Source organism: Styela clava, chromosome 7 (assembly GCF_964204865.1).
Source record: "Styela clava chromosome 7, kaStyClav1.hap1.2, whole genome shotgun sequence".
Lineage (NCBI taxonomy): Eukaryota > Metazoa > Chordata > Ascidiacea > Stolidobranchia > Styelidae > Styela > Styela clava.
Window position 1 is genome coordinate 21,472,160 of NC_135256.1, and position 19,561 is coordinate 21,491,720.

A 19,561-nucleotide genomic window follows, 5' to 3' on the forward strand; every position below is an offset into this window, starting at 1 on the left:
CCATTACTTTGAGAATAACAAAATGTATGCAATATTAAAATTAATTGATGAAATAAGATTTTATTTTGGTGTTAATTTGGTGCCTCCATTTTGTCGATTTGACTCTGTTATTATGATTCAAGGGAACGGAAGTAATTCAAAGCTATAGTAATCGCTCTGAAAATATAGTTTGAAGTACTAACATTGTCGATTGATGTTAGAGTCTAATAAAATACCCAAACTCATTCGAGACAAATCATTTTAAACTGATGACTGAACATACATTTATATATATATATATATTCACTCATGGATTCTAGAATATACCTAAACTGGTTTGTGCGTCTATATAAATTAGAAGCTCTGTATATGCTATTTACATTTTTCATTTAAGATGATTTTTTAGTATTTACTGTTAACTGATATACTTTCTTTACTTAACTCACAGTTGGGGCTATGTGCCACGAACTACTAAGTCTTTCTCTATGCTTTGGCACTGGCGGCAGGAATAAAGATGAATATTTTATGCGATTCAATAGCCTTGTTGCACTCATATATGAGTATACACGTTTCGTCTGATCAGACGAATTATGCAAGGTTTCGTGCTAGCGTGCAGCAAGTTTCTTCCATGACATAGAGACGTAAACAGATTTGAGAGCTTATTGTTTTGAAATTGATTGCCTTGTTGGAATGCAGTTTATCGATGAATTGCACGTACAGAGTTTTTTTGGTGTACGGCTATTTGTGATCTTAATTGTAATTTGCTTTATGACCTGAGATGGCAGTCACATATACGAGGTGTGGCTAAAAAGAAACGGGACTATCAAATTTAGAAGTTTATTAAGATGCATATCGTGCAATGTCCACATTGTCTAACATATACAAGTCCTAAATCATCTCTACTTGTGCCCTTCGAAATATTCCCTATCGGCTTTGATGCACTTTCCGAATCTTTTTCGCCACATTTTGAAGCATATTGAAAATTCTTCGTTTGTGATGGTTTTGAGGTGCCTCGTCACGCTGGTCTTGATATCCTCGAAACCCTTGAAGCGTGTCCCCTTGAGAACCCCTTCCAGCTTTGGAAAAAGAAAAAAATCACAAGGGGCTGAGTCCGGCGAATAAGGTGGATGATACAACGTGGTGATTTCTTTTTTTCGAGACCAAGAACTGTTTTCACGATGAGGGTTGTGTGGGCAGGAGCATTGTAGTGATGCAAGATCCAAGTTTTTCCTGCCCGGGAAGCTCTTCGTTTTTGACAATTTTTGTTGCCATGACGAGTCAGAACTTCTTTGTAAAAATGTTGGTTAACTGTTTTTCCTTGGGGAACAAACTCATGATGCACCATTTCCTGAAGGTCAAAGAAGGCGATCAGCATCACTTTCACTTGTGAACGTTGCATGCGGGCTCTTTTTGGTCTCGGCGAGAACACACTTTTCCACTGGCGACTCTGTCGTTTTGTTTCCGTGTCATATTGAAAGACCCTTGACTCGTCTCCTGTGAAGATGTTTTGCAAGAGTTTTTCGTCTGTTTCCATCTGCTGAAGGATGTCTCGCCATGTATTCAATCGTTGAGCTTTCTGCTTCTCAGTCAAGAGCCTTGGCATCATTTTGGCACACATCTTTTGCATGCCCAAAATGTCAACCAAAATCATGTTGGTATCAGTTGTGAATAGGCAAGGCCTCCCTGACTTTGGATCATCCTCCAGATCCTCCCTGCCTTCCACAAATTGCTTGTTCCATTCAAAAACTCTTGTTCTTGACATGGAAGAATCTCCATAAACATCACGCAACATCTTCAAAGTCTCAGTCGCTGTTTTTCCAAGTTTAACACAAAATTTATTGTTAATTCTTTGCTCAATCGTCATTCTGCAAAGTACCTTTCCCGGAGCATCGACTTCCTTGTTTACTTCGTGACATTGGCCAATCAGCAAGATCAGACACTTCTCACTCAGACAGATTTTTAAGTGTGGTCTTAAACATTACGTCGTTTTCCCATGGGTATCCGATTCCCATGGACAAGCCTGCATATATATGCTGACAAATTGCTGTCGTTATACAAACCATTCTGACTCGTTTCACAAAATATTAGACTAATCAACTTATTTTATATATACATAAAAATGTGTGGCTCGCAGATTCATCGTTTCATTTGTTACGGTTATAAAATATTCACCTTTTCACGTATAGGAATGAGTTGTCTGTCGGTATTTTTGTCGCTCTCCTCTTCAAAAGTTTGTTTTATGTGTGTTAAGTTTGTTATTTTTGTGCCGGTGAAGTCGTCTACTTTACTAAAAACTAATGGCTAAGTACCGGTAACTACTCCATTGCTTGGCAAGCTACGTACTTGTTTTTTATGTGTTTGTATTCAGTGATGCGTATATAAATCACCAGATGTCGCTAATAAGCTATCTATTCTGGAAGATTCCTCCAGTTATCTCCTGTTGTCTAATACAGTGGTCGGCAACCACCGGGCCGCGGCCCATCACCGGTCCGCGGAAAGGTTACTACCGGTCGACAGAAAGGTGACCTAAAAACAGACAAGGATAACATATATACAATCCAATATCTATAAACTCTACGACTGAAAGCTGGTCTTCCGTGTTGTTGTCTTCAAATTCTTTTTTATATTTTGGCATATTTTATTACACAGTTTTTAGGAAGATTTTGTTTTTTATGATAAATGTTTGCATGGATTTCCGAAAGTTGAAGCAATGACTAAACAGCTAAATGTAAACGGAAACGTAACAATTTGAATTTAATCATCGCCAAGACCCCATTTTTACTCATGTTCAGGAACATGACTTGTTTTCGTAATGTAAATTATAAAAGTTGCTTAAAGCTGGGAAAATTTAAAACAGTTTGCAAACCCGACTCGTAGAATACCCTTAAAGAAGCAATAAATTCATTTAATGGTAGAAGTACAAGTAGGATTTTTGACGCCAGAAAGACGACCGAAGGAGAACTACGTGTTTGCCTTTCCTAAAATAATAAAATAAACGATGCGTGTTCATCTGAACAAGTTCATATATCATATTAAAATTTTATTTCTATTAACGGTTACGAACAGCCAGTTTTAAATATTTCTCATTTGTGCTTCAGTGTTGTTTTGTTATCTGAAGTAATGAATTTGTTACGTCTTCTTACAACTTGAGTCTTGGTCTTGTGATAATTTCATTCCTACGCGAAACCTGACAGTGATTATTGCTTATTCGGATAGTTTTCACGAAATTGGAAATTTTCGTTTGTTGTTCCGCGAAAAATTCATGATATAAAAAGTGTTTCGCGGTTTGAAAATCACTGAATATGGCGATATTTACCATATTTCATACAATCTCCGAATTGGAAACAGTAGCACAAATGCCAATCTCGCAATAAATATCATCACCTTCGTTTTTGTGTATATTGTCAACATAAATTTTCTAACGCGTTTGAATTTATTACATAAGCTTAGTTCGTTTATATAAAAGTGGTCCGTCAAAATTTTGGCCATGCTGTACCGGTCCGTCACTTGAAAAAGGTTGCCGACCACTGGTCTAATATATTTCAAATTTATTGTTGTGTTGTTTTCCCATGATTGTGTAGGCCTAATTAGTAGATATTTTTTTTTATCAGATTGCTTCATTGCTATATTTGCTGCTATATTACAGCATTTGGTATCGCTGACTGGATGACTCACTCAGTCTTTCGCGATTCCACGTTAAATGCTATGAATCGATGTTCCTCGTTTTTTAGTTTGCAATGTTTTTCTTTTGATTCTGTACCCCATTAATACAACATTTAACTGACTGAAAACTTACCTTAAAATTATTCTATTCCAGGTACCGGAATTATATTTCAGTTCGTATCAGTGAATCAATGTTAGCCTATAAAATATGCTCATAAACTGAAGAGAGTAAACTAATTTACTATCTTTAATGGATCCACGGCTTAATGATTAACTTTTAAGCTATAAAGATGCATTGTAGAATCTATTCTTACTACAGCAGTGAATCATCAGTATGCGTTCAAATTTTGCAGCATGTATGCAGGAAAAACCAGGCGTCAAGTCAATAGCTAGAAAGAAGGTACATCAGCCTTTAATATGTTATGGTATACACAGACAGGTTTTTGCCTTAAATCTTCAAGGTCAAGCCAATAAAGATTGGATCGGTATATAAATTGGTGATTACTGTTAATCTATAACTATGCACGCTTACAAATTTCGTGGTAGCCTAATCCCTTCGTATTTATTCACCCTGTGACTGTTGTGATACACCTTGAAAAATACTGGTTTAAATGATTCATCATTACCTGCATTGTTTTTAGGACTTGACTAATTTTATATTGATCAATACTGTTTTGGTTTGATACGACAGAAAATAGATATTTCAATTTTTGTCGGTATCATGAAGGAAATTATTGAGATTGTATCAAATATTGTCTTCACGGTAATTTTAATCAGACTCATTGGAATTGGTTATGAAAGCGGTCTCAAAGGCGTGATAAAAGTTATTGCAACTTTTATTCTGAAATTACCGGGTCTTCCTACCGTTCTTCATATGTTTACAAAAAGAGAAATAAAGGGATTCATAAAACAAACTTTTGAAGAGAAGAGTGACAAAAATGCCGACAGACAACTCATTCCTATACCAGAAAAAGGTGAATATTCTATAAGTGTTACAAATAAGCCAATGAATCTACGAGCCACACATTTTTATGTCTTAAGAAGTCGATTAGTCTAATAATTTGTGGATCGAGTCAGAATGGTTTGTGTAACGACAGCAATTTTTCATCCTATATATGGTAATATCGGCTTCAAAATAAAAATAAAATATTGCCATTAACATTATTTTGTTATATTATGATATCCACAATTTGTTATTTCTTCACGTTAGTGAACATTATTTTTGTAGTACACTGTTCAATCGTCCAAAATGATTATTGGTTGTAACATGATATTGAGAGAAATTATTCAGATTTTTCGGTTTATTTCGTTATATTTTTTGTGATACGCGATTGAGTAATTCACGTTAATCATTTCGTGTCTGTAGTAGAAAATATACTTTGCATCCAGGGCCTGATTCAACACAAGGTGGGGTAAGCTGAAGCCTCAAGCGGTAGGGGCCTCGACTTCAATTTTAATATATTATTAATTTTAGGCCGGACATTATAAGTCGTATTTAAATTCAGTATAAAACCGGTTGTTATAAAATTGTGTGAAACATTGTACAAAATGGTATATCGATATAAAGATATACTAATTTATTTGAGCAACAACGAAAATTAAGTGTTATAATTTATTTTACTATTTCGAATCTTTTTCATTGTAAACCCATAAATTTCAAAAAGTGGAATTATAATTTAATTTATCAGTAATGTTATATTTAACAGTAATTAGTCAGGCCTGTATTTCGTATTGCACACAAAGTAAAAGTTGATTTATGACGTCATAATACCGTTTACATAGGCGTGAAAATCAATGATTGTTGTAAACTGCTTGTCTGAGAAAGTCTGATTCTGCTCAGACGAAACGTTACAGAAATATATTTGCGTTAGTGTGCAACAAGACTCTTGAATTGCATATTATAAGGGTTCTATTAGATTCCTTATGACGTCATTGTTTAAGAAGGACCTTATATGTATGGTTAGCTTAGGGCCTCTTATCGTCTAAATCCGACCCTGACTGCATTTATCTACGATACGAGTGAATTTAAATCTTTCACAATTATTTTTTCATAACTCGTTATTACTTTCAGGCATAGACACAGATGAATTGAAGAAAGAGTTGATAGAATTAAAAGGAGGACATGGTGACTTGAGCGAGGAAGGAAGGTTGTTTGCATACGTTTATACCGCTCATGGAAAGAATTTCGAGTTACAGGTTATTTTTTTGAAATCTAAACTTCACACGATATCGCCCCACCCACTACAAACAATACTTGAATTCCACGTTTATGAGATGTTCCCTTAACACACGATTTGACCACACATCCATACATCAAATTGTATCAGTAAATAAAATTAATATTAACAGCACATTGCGAAAGAATAAATTCAACATGAAATAAAAAGAAACATAGTTGTTGGACGTAAGTGGACATAACGATCGTTTTGCATTTTATGCTGGCACTCTTCTTATTATTATTATTTGAATTCTTCTTGGTATCGATATGAAAAAAATGCTTTTCTCATTGATTACTGGACCATTTGCTTTGAGTGTTTAAAAATGGAATTTTTCCCTAGAAGGCTATTACTTTTATTTATTTCAAATATTTCGGTGAGCTGCATGGGATTCGTTTTTTGAGTGGTATGACGTCATCCGAATTTGCCACTAGATGTCCATATATTTGAGCGTAGCTCTCTTGTTCTACAAATAATCCTATTTTTTCCACCAGAAAGAAGCGTTCTCATTGTTCAACGAAACCCCAAACGAGGGCGTGGATTCTCTTAAGCAACAGATGGAATCAGTGAAAATGTATTTTGAAGCTTTCATGCACGACAACGCTCTAAACCCAACGGTATTTCCAGCTCTCAGGTTTGTTCCTTCTGACCGATTACCATCTAAGCATAGTCTGATAAATCATTCAAATGGCAATTAGGCTCCAATTATTTTGAGCAATTTACACATTTTTGAACAATTTCATAAATATATTCTACTATTCTCAAGTGTGTAGGCTATGTACAAAAATGTATTCAAATACAGGAAGTTTGAAAACGAAGTTGTGGCGATGACAGCACACATGTTACACGGCGATGGTGACACCGTGGGAAGCGTGACGTCCGGAGGAACGGAGAGTATCTTAATGGCAATGAAAACATATAGAGATAGAGCACGAGCTCTCACACCACATATCAAGCGACCGAACATTGTAAGTTCATGTTTTGACGAAGTATTTTTTTGGCTAATTTCAGTTGTTTTTCAATTATTGTAACTATTATTATTATTATAACTATTTCATTTTCGTGGATAGAAAATAGGTTTCTGTCTCATTTTGAAGTACTAGGAATAGGAAAATTTTCAGTGGTACCTCAGTATCATAATTAGAGTTGGTCAGACGACTCAGACCTGAATATTGATCAGGTTGAATGAAATAACTTTTTGCTTATTTTTAATTCTTGAATATCATTTATCACCTTTCTATAAATGTTTGTCGGTATGGAAATATTCCCAAACATAATGCCAGTTTCATCATTACTAGTTTTTATATACAGGGCACCAAAGTTTTGAATGCTCAGGGCCTCCAAGACGCATGATATATATGAATATATTTACATATAATATATGTTTTACACTAAACCTGTAAAAATGCAGTGGAAATTAAACCATTCCCATATTTTACAGGTGGCTCCATCAAGTATACATCCGGCATTTGAAAAAGCAGCCCATTATTTCGACATCGACGTAAAACATGTTGTCGTCGGAAAAGAGACTTTACAGAGCAACTTAAGGCAATATGAACAGACTATTGATGATAATACCATTTTACTTGCTGCGTCAGCCCCATCCTACCCACAGGTATATTTATAGCATAGGAATATAATTTAGAATTTAGATTGAAGTGAAATCTTTTTAAATACGGGACGCTCCGTACAAAAGGTATTGTCTCTAGAATATGTTCCAAATGTACTCCTTGTCAATCAATCACTTGGTTTTCTGTTCAACTGCACTTTCTTCTGTGAAGACATGTCAATAGCAAAGATAGTATTTACCTCAGCACCTCCGAAGGAAGTCTTACAGAGTTCGTTACAGTCAGTAAAGTGCACGTCAAGGACAATCATTTCCAAACATGGCATGATTCGTTCATATTGGCTTGAAAACAAAAATGAGATAGTTCGAACGGTGAATACGGAACGTTACGTGATGGTGCTGAGGAAGTTTTACTAGACACTTGGACATTATAGACTTGAGGGACTGATCGAGTGATCGATGACCAGTGTTCCAGCTAAACGAAACACCCTTCCGCACATGAAATCACACCATTGACTGCCTGAAAGAGCGATTTTAGAAAAGGCTGATCACCAGTGAGCAGTGACGTTGAGTGTGCCCCTCATTCGGACTTGAACCACTTAGATTTTTATCTTTGGAGAATTATGTATCGGTACAATCCTCAAATACCTCAAACGCTAGAATTGCAGCCTAAATCTTGAAATGCCCAGAGGTGTATGTGCGAGTGATGGACAATTTTGGGCAAAAGATGCAAGTCTGTCTCCTACGCCAAGGAGGGCATTTGGAACATATTTTAGAATAGAGAGCAATTAATGATTAACAATAAACAATTTACACAATTTTCAACGAAGTAATTAAGAAATTTATGGGTTCGGGTTTTTGTTGTCACCTGTATTATAAGTTATTCCTTTTTTTCAAATTGACGATCTGTAATTTGTAGGCAATCATGGACCAAATTGAAGATATTTCCGAAATAGCTCGTAAGAGAGGACTGCCTATGCATGTTGATGCCTGCTACGGTGGTTTTATGCTCCCATGGTAAGAGACTGGCTATTTGAACTTTGATTGTCGTGCAGGTATCAGAATCTGAAAGTATTGTCATATTGTCAAAATCTGTATATATCTGTATTGTTTCAGTTTCAATATCGAAATATTGCGCATGCAAACAACACCCATTGATTTATCAGTTTCCCCCATCTCTTTAATTTCAGGATCGAAAAGTTGGGACATCCTATACCGAAATGGGATTATCGACTTCCGGGTGTAACCTCGATATCTGCCGACCTTCATAAATACGGTTTTTCCACCAAGGGATCAAGTGTAATCACTTACAGACACGAGTCGATACGAAAGTATCAATTCTTTGCTTATTCTCAATGGTCTGGAGGATTGTTTGCTTCTCCGACTATGGCTGGAACCAGACCGGGTATGTGATTCAAGCATTACCATGCTTAATGGTGGTTGTAAGATATTTTACTAGCATTGTCTAATCTCAATGGTCTGGAGGATTGTTTGCTTCTCCAACTATGGCTGGAGCCAGACCGGGTGTGTGATTCAAGCATTGTCATGGTGGTTGTAAGATATTTTACTAGCATGGTCTAATTAAGTTTCAGTGTGCCACTAGCAGTGAAACCTCCGATCTAAAAAAATTAAGTTATGTAGTCTTTCTCTCTCCTGCTGAATAACTCGCCCCCTTCAACGCAATCCAGCTATTCGGATGCTGTGTGTGAGGTATATGATTCAATATGACATATCATATAATATAGTCTTTTTCTATGATCCAGGTGGACACCTCGCTGCTTCATGGGTAGCGCTGAGAGGAATGGGTCAAGACGGATACATAAAGATGGCAGAACAGATTTATGATACTGCGAAGAAAATGCAAAAAGGAGTGAACAACATCGAAGTATGTACTTTGAAATAAATCGTTTTAGAATTACCTTAGTACGTTATACCAACGATTATTTCAGAACCCAGAATAATAAATAATATATTATACAGGGCCTCAAAGTTTTGGGAAATCCTTTAATTACTGGGTTTGCATTTGGATCTGTTGACAAAAGATATACCGTCTTCCAGATTGCTGATGCTATGGAAAAGAAGGGTATGTAAAATTTTCATTTAAAATTAGAATCATAATTAATTGTAACTGGTAGAAATGATATACCATGATATAATTATTTATGTTATACCACAATAATTCTGTTTTTATGGCGAGACATGTTTATTCAGTATTCTTTCCATAAAAAGTCAATCCTTATCCTTGCGTAATACGCATACGGATCCACCTGCGCAAAGGCATAGAGAGCAAGGAAAGGTAGTTAGTTTCACGCAACCCCAACTGTTAATTACTTTATTTGTTGCTAGTCATAGTTTCTAAATTGATTCATAGTATATATATATATAGCTAATTTCTAGTAAATTGGGTAAAATTCAATGTAATTTCAAGCAAATGTTTATTACAGCATTTTGCCAAAATGTTCATACAAAAACAAAATGGTTAATTTAACAAAAACGTATTATACCCAAGGTTTGAACTCAATGTATCTACGACCACGAAAATATTGAGCTATAGTACCCAAGTCTTGATTATAATTAGAAATCATCAAATTTTAATTAAAAAATCAAACATTGAATGAATACCAAGCTGAAAATATGTCTATATTTACAATAGCTTAAAGTATAACGTTGGCAAAATTATAAAACATAAAAACTATAAACACGTTTCAAACAGTTACAATTTGTTTTGCAAATAACGTTCATGACCAATTCAGAGCTGATCAACTAGTATGATAGTTCAAATAATAAAAGTTTGCCATAAATCTGTTCAAATGTTTATATAGTCGTTAGAAAGTAGATCTGGAACTTCACTACTTGGGTTACGTGAGTACGCGACATTGAATGTTTCGAATTCGTGACGATTTCCCAAGATTGGGGTTGTTATTGCAGAACTGCTTCCCAGATAAATATTACTTATCGGGGATGAGGGATAAAAAAAACGCTGAACGTCAAACAATAAATCCATATCTGTCAGCGTTGTTAATGATGTAGAATCTTGACTCCACACACCCGTACTTTGGCGTAATTGTGCAATGTCTAAGACGTCATCGCCAAACAAAAATGGACTCCACCTTGCCTCTCCTGGTGATGATTCCCAAATTTCTCCAATATCCAGTCGTGTGCGAAGTGTGGGAGTCATTAACAGCAGTCGTTCGCTCAGATCTGGAGAATAATCGACTGTCGGTTCGTGAACGTAACTTCCGATTCCGTACGTCATATTTATTCTAGAAGTAGCTTCGGATTCGTGACTAGAACGATCGTAAAACAATTCTGGTAAATATTCCGTTTCTGCAAACAAAATGCATATGAACTTGATTAGTCGCATCATTATTAGGTCTCATGTCACAGCCATTATCAATCTCCTTTCTGGTACCAATGTGTCGTAAATTGTGTTAAAATGCTTTAATTAAAGTGTCGCATGTTAAGTAATAGGGGCAAAGCCAATGAGTATTTAATTAGATTCAAACAATATACATCTCGTATATCAATTGACTCTTGAATTTCAACGGAAGCTTGCAGAACCCTGAACTGGCGAAACTCTAGGAAACCCCTGTTGAAAACTACTGACTTACTACTCAAAAATACAGAGAACACAATTAATTTTTATGTTCATTAAAACTATATTGTACACACCTGTTTCGCTTACATATTGAATTGAACTTCCGCTTTGATAATCAGCATCAGTGCATTTTAGTTGCAACATTGGTGAGCTTGATGGCCAGTCAGTTGTTAAACCCAAATAATCAGGATGCAGAGAATCGACATCTTCTTGCGACATGTAATTGTTACTCGTTCGAATTTCAACATCAGAGAATGGATCTATTTCACTTTCTTGGAGAACTCTTAGCTGTATCAAAATAGAACATCAAAATATACCCATTTAAAATGTAGCCTATATATCTATATACCTAGCTTACATTTTATGAATTTTATAAGCCTTAGTTGGCTTAGTATATCTCTAATCTAATTTTGATTTTTTTACTTTTACTCCAATGACCCGCGGTGTAAAAAAAATTAGTATATTTAGGGAGGATTGTGGCCTTTTTGTCATTTTATTATAATGTTACGTGAATAATATTAATATATTTAGAGTACCGTCACTGCCGGTAGTTGGCCTTTCTCAAACATAAATTTGCATTTTCGTCTCGTCTGGTAAGCTGCATATGAGGCTAACATCACGAATAGTATGCTAGCTGTAGCAATACAGACAAACTTGACAGTTTCACTTGTTTCATCATGATATAATTGCACTGGAGTGTGATCAATCGCTGAGGCGACGGTTGGTGGTTTAATGCAAGATGGTGGATCTGACCAGGCTGAGTAAATAGTTTTTGGTGTTCCAGAACTTCCAACGTCTTCTGCGTATAATCGGACACTGACGCAATATTCTTGGGTTCCAGAAACCTGTAGTTCGTAAATTCAGATCAATTTACAATAATCTAACAAATGACTAGGTGTTTCACTTTTGAAATAGGAAGAACGACAGTTTTTGATACGTCGTCAATACTGTGTGATTTTTGCAACTGTCTTATTGAAATTTAGCATTGATTTACTTAAAGATTACATATTATTGGACTTACTTGTAGTGAAATTTCATTGCCCAATTCCTCGACAGATTCATAGAGAATTTGCGTTTTGTTGTTAAACGGCCAATACTTCACCTGATTGAATAAAACATGATTGTGATTCGTCCCCTTCCCAATTCAGTCATAAACTTTATTTAAAGGACTAAGCATGGACTAGCTTTACTGTTTTAATTTGGCAATATACTCTCGGTAATTTTATTTCCAGTAAAGTAATACACGATGAAAGACCAGCTTATTACACGGATTTCTATTTGGGCAAAATATATGTAAATGTCAAAGGTCTACCTGATGTGTGAGTTGTTGTATGTGATCGTCGATTCGTTTTCCGTTAGGCAAAGCATGTATGATCGGTCGCACGAATATGACGTCATCCACATACGTCAGAGTAAAATTTGGGGGAACAAGAATAGCTTAAAAACAACAGAACGGTTATCTATAGAGTATGAAGAGAGTTGAAGAGATTAAAATGTGAAAAGTTGTACAGAAGATGATTGAGATATTTATATTGAGAAAAAGAGAAAACTTACTGTCGTGTTCAGGTATGAATCTGATTTCAGACGTATTGTAAACGATTGTGGGAGATCCAGAAACTTTTCCTGTAACTTTAAACCAATACTCTACTTCAGGGAATATTTCCGGAATGGATTTTTCCAGATCACAATAATTGACGTCAACATCAACACAATCAAATCCAAATCTCCATTCATCGCTGAAATTCATTCAAAATGTGTCATTTTATCTGATTTTTCAAAGTTTATATTCATATCTAAAATTTAGAATTTCAAGGTCGATTTACCTTTTTTATTTGTTCAAATGATATTTAATTATGGAAAATAGCGAACATTGCAAGCTACAAAAATATGCAACAGTTGCAATGCAAACTAGATATAATAATTTTACTTTATATTATATAATTTTACTTAATAATTTTACTATATATTATTGATTGGGTAATTGAAAGTGTGATAAATATTTATAGAAGATAGTCTGCTATTACGAAATCTTAATGCAATCGAGTTAGTTACGCATTCTATTAAAACATGGCTTATATAACTGAAATTTATTTGTGGAATTTTTATGTTTGTTGAAAAAAATTGCTTTGAAAAGCGTAATGGAATTAGTTAGACAATGCTAAACCGGCAATATTCCGATAGCTTCTATATCCGTGTTCTTATCGAGAGACTGGAAATACTCTATAAATATGTTTAGGATAAAAAAAAATTGAATTTTTCCCGACTTTTTATTCAATTTCGGCAACGGCCCTGGCAAATGGTAATGACAAAGTTTTTTGCTGCTCGGGGTTAGTTCCTGATTATGATGCCCTTGTATCAAACTTCAAAATAATTTGGGGGCAAACAAATTATAGATGTTGTTATACACGTGAATAACTAAATTGAGGTTCAGAGTGAAAAGTTTGTATTGTTATTATTTGAATATCAAACTAAGCAACAAACTCACCCCTACAACGTGCTGCCCGGGGTGGATGCCCCTGTGGCCCCCCTTAGACACGCATATTACTAATATATATGTCAATAATCTTTTTATGCACTATTTTATAGTTTAAATTATAATTTATACCTAATGAGTTAAGGGAACTGCAAATATGATTTTCATTCTAATTGATCAGGTCAGGTTTTAAAGTTTGAACCTATTTTTTTCTTTTTTATGATGTTTTAATACTTACTTTTCCACCATTTTGTAGTAAACTGTGTATCTAAGATTATTCGACAATTTCGATTCATTGGAATCCGGAAGTTCCCATATTAATTTGTGATGCATCATCACGGATGTGATATTCAGAGAGTAAGCTTTGGCGTCTGTAAAATAATTGTTTAATCAACGTTTTGTACAATACTTAATGAGGTCATATGTCAACATTCAAAATGGAACTTAAAAAATAAATTTTTAGTTTTCTTTTTGCAAAGATTACTTGAAGTATGAAAGACTACTGGTAAGCATAAATTTTTGTTTTCAGTGGCTAATTTTTATTATAAATTAAAAATGACAACAAAACTTGATATAAATATACACAACTGAAATAAGGTCTTCTTACCTACGACAAGACTCCGTACGAATATGAGATATAAACTCTCACATATGATACCATACAGAAAATAGCTTGATAAACTTCCCAACATTTTCTTGTTCCAATTTTAAGTACAATTATATTTAGATATATATGATTTCTCCTTCTTGAAGATTTGTAATATTTTTTTTCTGGGAGAGGGATAAATATAAAATATTACAGCTACATTGTTGCCATGGGTTGAGATGTATGATCAGTCGAAGCCGCAAATATTAATTAACAATGAAAATTTATTTGGATAAGTTAGTAATGCAGAATTGCTATTGTCAAATGCCATTTTTATTTGATTTTTATTTGTTCTAATTTTTAAAAGATCCTCGAAGTTTTTTGTATTATACTCTTGTACTAACTAGAGATTGACGTTTCGATTCTAAGAATTGTGATTTGATCGACATAATAATCGTTATTGACTGTTGTCGTTCAAGCAACTGACGTAGTTTTGTACCCGTGATATCGGAAATAACTGTCTAACTTGTCAAGGCCACGTCGAAACAAAAGAGTAATTCCACTTGCGTAAACAAGTGATAATAATTCATTACTGCAGCCAGGTTCAATAGATAGCACGTACTAGGTAGTAGTATATCAAACTGTCAAACAGTTAAATAGTCGTAAAACTCAATAAAACGCTCTTGGGCGTTCATGCGAAAACTATGCATGGTCGACTGTGGCTGCACTGAACCTGTTGGACCAAATTCAATTACCAATATCAAGAATGATTTACTCTTCAAAGGACAGTGCAAACTCTTTCACATAGACAAAATGTTGACTCGCGAGTTTTACATTTTAGACATTATAATAAACTGTGTTCCTCTGAACTTTCGGAACTTGTCCCGCCGAGCCAAGATTTCGGCCGCCGTACTTGGTTGGCGCCGTTTGGTGTCTTCCAGTCCAATTGCTTCCAGCCCTGCAACAACCAATACTTGCTTGTACATACTGCACCACTGTAAATCTGCATTGATCCAATCGCCATAAAGCAGGATTCATTATCCAGGTGTGCACGAGGCGATAAGGAGTGCGAGAATCCTTAGTCGGTAAGTTTTGTTAAAAACACGTGACTGCGAAAGACATAGCGCGGAGCAAACATCACTAAAAAATCACTGAGCCTTCGTGTTATTCAAGTTTCAGATACTTAAAAATAATTGAAAATAATCTAATGGGATTTTTATGTATGATATGAACAATATTACTTCTCTACAATGGGGAAACTATGTTTGAACTTAGTCTCGCGCCAACAGTCATTTTATGACGCACAATGCACAACCATAAAACCATATCGTCCCAGTAGCTCTAAGCGACAATGCAACGTGACACGTGTTATTTTATCGTGACTTGACCAATTAAGTTTCGTATTTGAACGAACAATCATGTACAATATTTCGAATATTTTTCGTCTAACTCGAGTTTCTGTCTAATATTTCCTCACGTTTAAAGCATCAAGTTTTATCATACAACATTTCTGACTACCATGTTTACATTCTTCGTTACTCCCGTAGTGTGTGTACCAGATTAGAGTTAGCCCATAATTTGATTCCTATTTTCCTTATTTTAGTTTTGTTACGAGTTCGGGGACTGTCTGTATTAGCCGGGTGAATATACTCCCAGCCCATAGGTTTTAGTACCTTTACACAACTTGATGTAGAGTAGGCGAACAAAATTAGTTACCTCCAAATTGGTACACACACTTCTGGAGCGCCGAAATATCTGCAAAAACTGAAGCTACACAACCCCATGCCCTACATCGTAAGTGAAACCCATTTTTTTAAAATCACTTCCTTTATTCGCAGAAAAAATATTTTGTTCATTGCCCCGTATCGTCAATTGCCAATCAAATTACTGAAATCGAGAGATGACATGTTTCCGCTCATACCAAGCAATCGAAAGCCATAATCAGCTTCGCATTCAACCGGTTGAATATAGAATTTCACTCTATTATTATATACAAATAGCAAATAAACTGAAATTGCATGTATAAATATTGGAAATTCGTTAAATATGAGATACATCTGAATTACGGCTCCAAGGCACGTTCTATTGAAATTTATGATTGAAAAGTATTAAATTCAATACGACAAATTTATTCCAAATATTCTTACACTTATTTTTATTAATTTTCAATCATTTAGCAAAAAATAAATGAATCATATTATTTCAGACGGGGTATGAATCATGCAAAACGAATCCCAGCAGTTTTGTTGTATCTAGCTATTCACAATGGATTTCTCATAAAAAGTGATAGACCATACGAATGCATCCGCATTTCCCATTAAAATATAGGAAGTTGGCGTGAGGTTACTCCAATTTAGATACTTATCTGTCTCGCGGAATGGCAATATGTTTATCCCGACTCCAAACAATGCGCACTCCATCACTTGTATGTATTCAATTTTCCAAAGCCACACGAGTTAAATTTTGCCATATAATGAACCAACCGAGATAAAAGAAAATGCGCTCTTGTATATCTTGGATAACTTCGACAGCGAAGTCAGGCTTTAGAGAGATTCTTTAGGATTTTGTTGCATGTCAGTGGCTGCTTCTATCTAGCCTTGTTCGGAGAAAAAAGCACGAGTAAGCGTCGTATCACGCCATTAGACAAAAATAAATCCCCCCACCCCCCCCATTTTGGGCTGGCTACGCTCTTGTTTGGCAGGCCATAAAGCCTATCGATAGTTTGCAATACCAATGCAAATCCGAATATACAAATACCCGGTTGTGGCTTTCTTTACGAGTGACCTATACTGGTGACTGTTAACGTTAAGTCTGAAAATTGTCTGAAAATTATTTTGGTGACGTTGGGATTCTGACGTTTTTTGATTGAATTACATTAAAATAACTTAATACAAGATAATCAGTTTTGCAATGGAGAGTCCCGCTGTGATATTTCCTGTTATGTGACGATCATTTAGATCACAGCCATATCCTTCACAGATATCCGATCGCACAAAATAGACATGATAACTTTATGTGTATGTATACTCTATGAATTTTAAACAAGTCAGTCTTGAGTGGGGGATTCCACCGGCAAGTTTCCTGTTTAGGGGTTAATTTAGCCCATCCTGTACGTATTTCCGAACTAACAAACTTTATCAAATTGCCACCAATTAACTTCTACCTATCATTTATCAAAGAATCGAATGAAATCGGGCATAGACGATGCCAGAAAAATATTTGCAATTATCGAACTGTCATGATATAATTATTCTTGACTAATTTTGGTACTTGTGAAATTTCTTACAGCATTTCTTGTGTATCCCAATTACAGAACAATTTTTATAATAGATACATTTAATACAATTTATCTGGCAAAGAATTCAGCTAAAATAAAACAAACTCTGGCAAAGCGATAGATACTCTACCCCTTTGTTATGAAAATCTTCATAACATGATCCACAAAATATCTTTTATAGGTTGGAAGACCGAAGTTCAAACCAACCCAGATTCAATCCATTGTACTGTACTACCTTCTCATATTAAGAGCTATGATCAGTGGTTGGTTGACTTGGCGGAAGTTGTGAAGGATTTAAAGGTTTGTTAATATGTATTTACTGTGAATAAATAGTAGCAAAGTTGTTTACACTTCGCGGTTCTAATTTTTGTTTGTTAGCAGGAATTCGATTCATTTTCAAGCAAATTATAATTACTATAGTCATTTTATCTATTAATATTTATATATGTGTGATTGAAATGACTTAGTTAAATTCATATTATATGTGCATTTCCATTTCTTTTTCTGATTGGAATGCATGCTTGGCAAAACTCGTTCCGAAAATGGTAGTTTGTTCTACCAAAATTTCACACACACACCAGGTGGCGACCGATAGTCGAAAACAAATGTATGTGAGAGCACATTCAGCGAAACTTGAAGTGGACAGTCAGCGTTGGTCTTGAACTCGTTTGGTTACCAATCAAGAAATCTTATTTTGGCAGTGCACCGCTTCCAAAACCAGCTATATTGGCAATGTGTGTCGTATCGTATTTCCGTTTTCAATTATGATTCATTCACCCGGAAATAGAAAGGATTTTGGACCGTTTAACTATTTCAAAATCTAACAAAAAGCTATGCTTTTACCAAGTGCGATCGTGCGTTTTGCGTTTTTTTCATTGATGTTTCTCCCTAATCTCATGCTGGTTGGGCACAAGAGTTCGGCATTTGATTTTCAGATCAACCAGTCGCTGAAGACACAGAATTGCTGAACACACAGTCATTATTCGGTGTTCTGCTGGTCCAAATACTTATTTTTCTTTGATGCTTTGGCCTATTCGTATTTGAATTATGCTTGTCCGGCCATGTCTAACTAAAGTTAGTGTTCAGCATGTCTCCTGAATCACTCAGTTAAGTTTGAGTCATCATTGAATGCACGTTCCAAAACAACACACGTTGGGAATTGGAATCGATTTCCGAGGCATGAGAGTTCACCAACATGAAGCCAATTATCGATCGTTCGTGCCGTTAATCACGGCGGTTAGACATCCCCAGGGACTTTGTCCGCTAGCTGGTTGGTAAACAAATGGCTTGATTGAAGTTGTTGTCTACAAAAGTTGACGGTCGTCAAATACGCTGTAATAAATTATATTTTCAAGTCATTTCCAACAGCATCTGAAGCGGAGTCGGCATATTAAAAGAATATCCAGTAATGCCACATTCAGATACAAAACGAAACAAGGGAAATGTTTTGGTTTGTCATTTTAATATTCTTCGTCGACTTCACTCTCATTAAGAGCAAAGTAAAACAGTTTCATTGACTAACTGTAGCTATACCGATCCGTCACGAAATATCCATCGATTCGGCGTAGATGCTGAATGTGGCTATTTTTTAGTCTATAGGACGCTTTTCTTTTGTTTAAAAATAATTGCAATGCCAATTTTTATATTATTTCAGAGCCATCCAGCAGATAACAAAGAGGGAGTTGCGGCCATGTATGGCATGTTGTCAGTTGTTCCTGATAATGCAATCATCGACGAGTTTCTGGTCGATCTATTCAGTGACATTTATAAATCCTGAAAACAAATATATCGACTCTTTAATTTATCATACACTCAAATTTTAATTTTGTATGGCGATAATTTCTTTTAAAAACCTCGCTGACTATATATGACGTCCCAATAGCATTTTACGGAGAGCACAATGGAGCCATAAATTCATCTTGCTTTTAATCATAACAAATTTATAACCAGAACTATTTTATGTCAACAAGAAGGATTGGATTGTTACGTTCACACGTATTCCTTATCAAGTATTTCTTTTTTAGAAACGGACAAAAATCCCAGTTTTGCCCATTTTTTGTTTTACGTTCAAAAAATCAGAATTCACTGAAAAATTTATTTGCTTATGAAACGTTTGAACGTTTTTTTATCGTCTTGATATGAGTTTGTTATCCATATATCTTACACCTAAATATTCTTCTAGCACTATTAAATTGAATGGTT

General features: G+C 35.2%; 2 protein-coding genes across 2 annotated transcripts; one reads left to right on the top strand and one right to left on the bottom strand.

Moving 5' to 3' along the window:
* Nucleotides 1–4,279: 4,279 nt before the first annotated feature.
* LOC144425060 (uncharacterized) lies at nucleotides 4,280–19,516 on the top strand. The gene is made up of 11 exons (XM_078114261.1): nucleotides 4,280–4,616; nucleotides 5,714–5,838; nucleotides 6,353–6,492; nucleotides 6,661–6,826; nucleotides 7,300–7,473; nucleotides 8,345–8,442; nucleotides 8,616–8,830; nucleotides 9,189–9,310; nucleotides 9,406–9,508; nucleotides 17,541–17,659; nucleotides 19,014–19,516. The coding sequence occupies exons 1-11, from the start codon at nucleotides 4,364–4,366 to the stop codon at nucleotides 19,134–19,136; spliced, it is 1,638 nt and encodes a 545-aa protein (XP_077970387.1). The 5' UTR covers nucleotides 4,280–4,363; the 3' UTR covers nucleotides 19,137–19,516.
* Nucleotides 9,549–15,000, bottom strand: LOC144425059 (uncharacterized). Its single transcript, XM_078114260.1, has 8 exons — nucleotides 14,104–15,000; nucleotides 13,735–13,867; nucleotides 12,578–12,759; nucleotides 12,336–12,460; nucleotides 12,045–12,125; nucleotides 11,560–11,868; nucleotides 11,098–11,311; nucleotides 9,549–10,752 (listed from the first exon to the last, which is right to left on the bottom strand). Exons 1-8 carry the CDS (start codon nucleotides 14,186–14,188, stop codon nucleotides 10,232–10,234), a joined length of 1,650 nt encoding a protein of 549 aa, XP_077970386.1. The 5' UTR covers nucleotides 14,189–15,000; the 3' UTR covers nucleotides 9,549–10,231.
* Nucleotides 19,517–19,561: the final 45 nt, after the last annotated feature.

Excerpts from the sequence above, each read along its gene's own strand:
- LOC144425059 (XM_078114260.1), bottom strand. The coding sequence starts at position 14,188 with ATGTTGGGAAGTTTATCAAGCTATTTTCTGTATGGTATCATATGTGAG. Across the intron at positions 12,760-13,734 it reads TACTACAAAATGGTGGAAAA|CGATGAATGGAGATTTGGAT; the intron begins GTAAGTATTAAA and ends AATGAATTTCAG. Across the intron at positions 11,869-12,044 it reads GCAATGAAATTTCACTACAA|GTTTCTGGAACCCAAGAATA; the intron begins GTAAGTCCAATA and ends TACGAACTACAG.
- LOC144425060 (XM_078114261.1), top strand. The coding sequence starts at position 4,364 with ATGAAGGAAATTATTGAGATTGTATCAAATATTGTCTTCACGGTAATT. Across the intron at positions 6,493-6,660 it reads ACGGTATTTCCAGCTCTCAG|GAAGTTTGAAAACGAAGTTG; the intron begins GTTTGTTCCTTC and ends ATTCAAATACAG. Across the intron at positions 8,443-8,615 it reads GGTGGTTTTATGCTCCCATG|GATCGAAAAGTTGGGACATC; the intron begins GTAAGAGACTGG and ends CTTTAATTTCAG.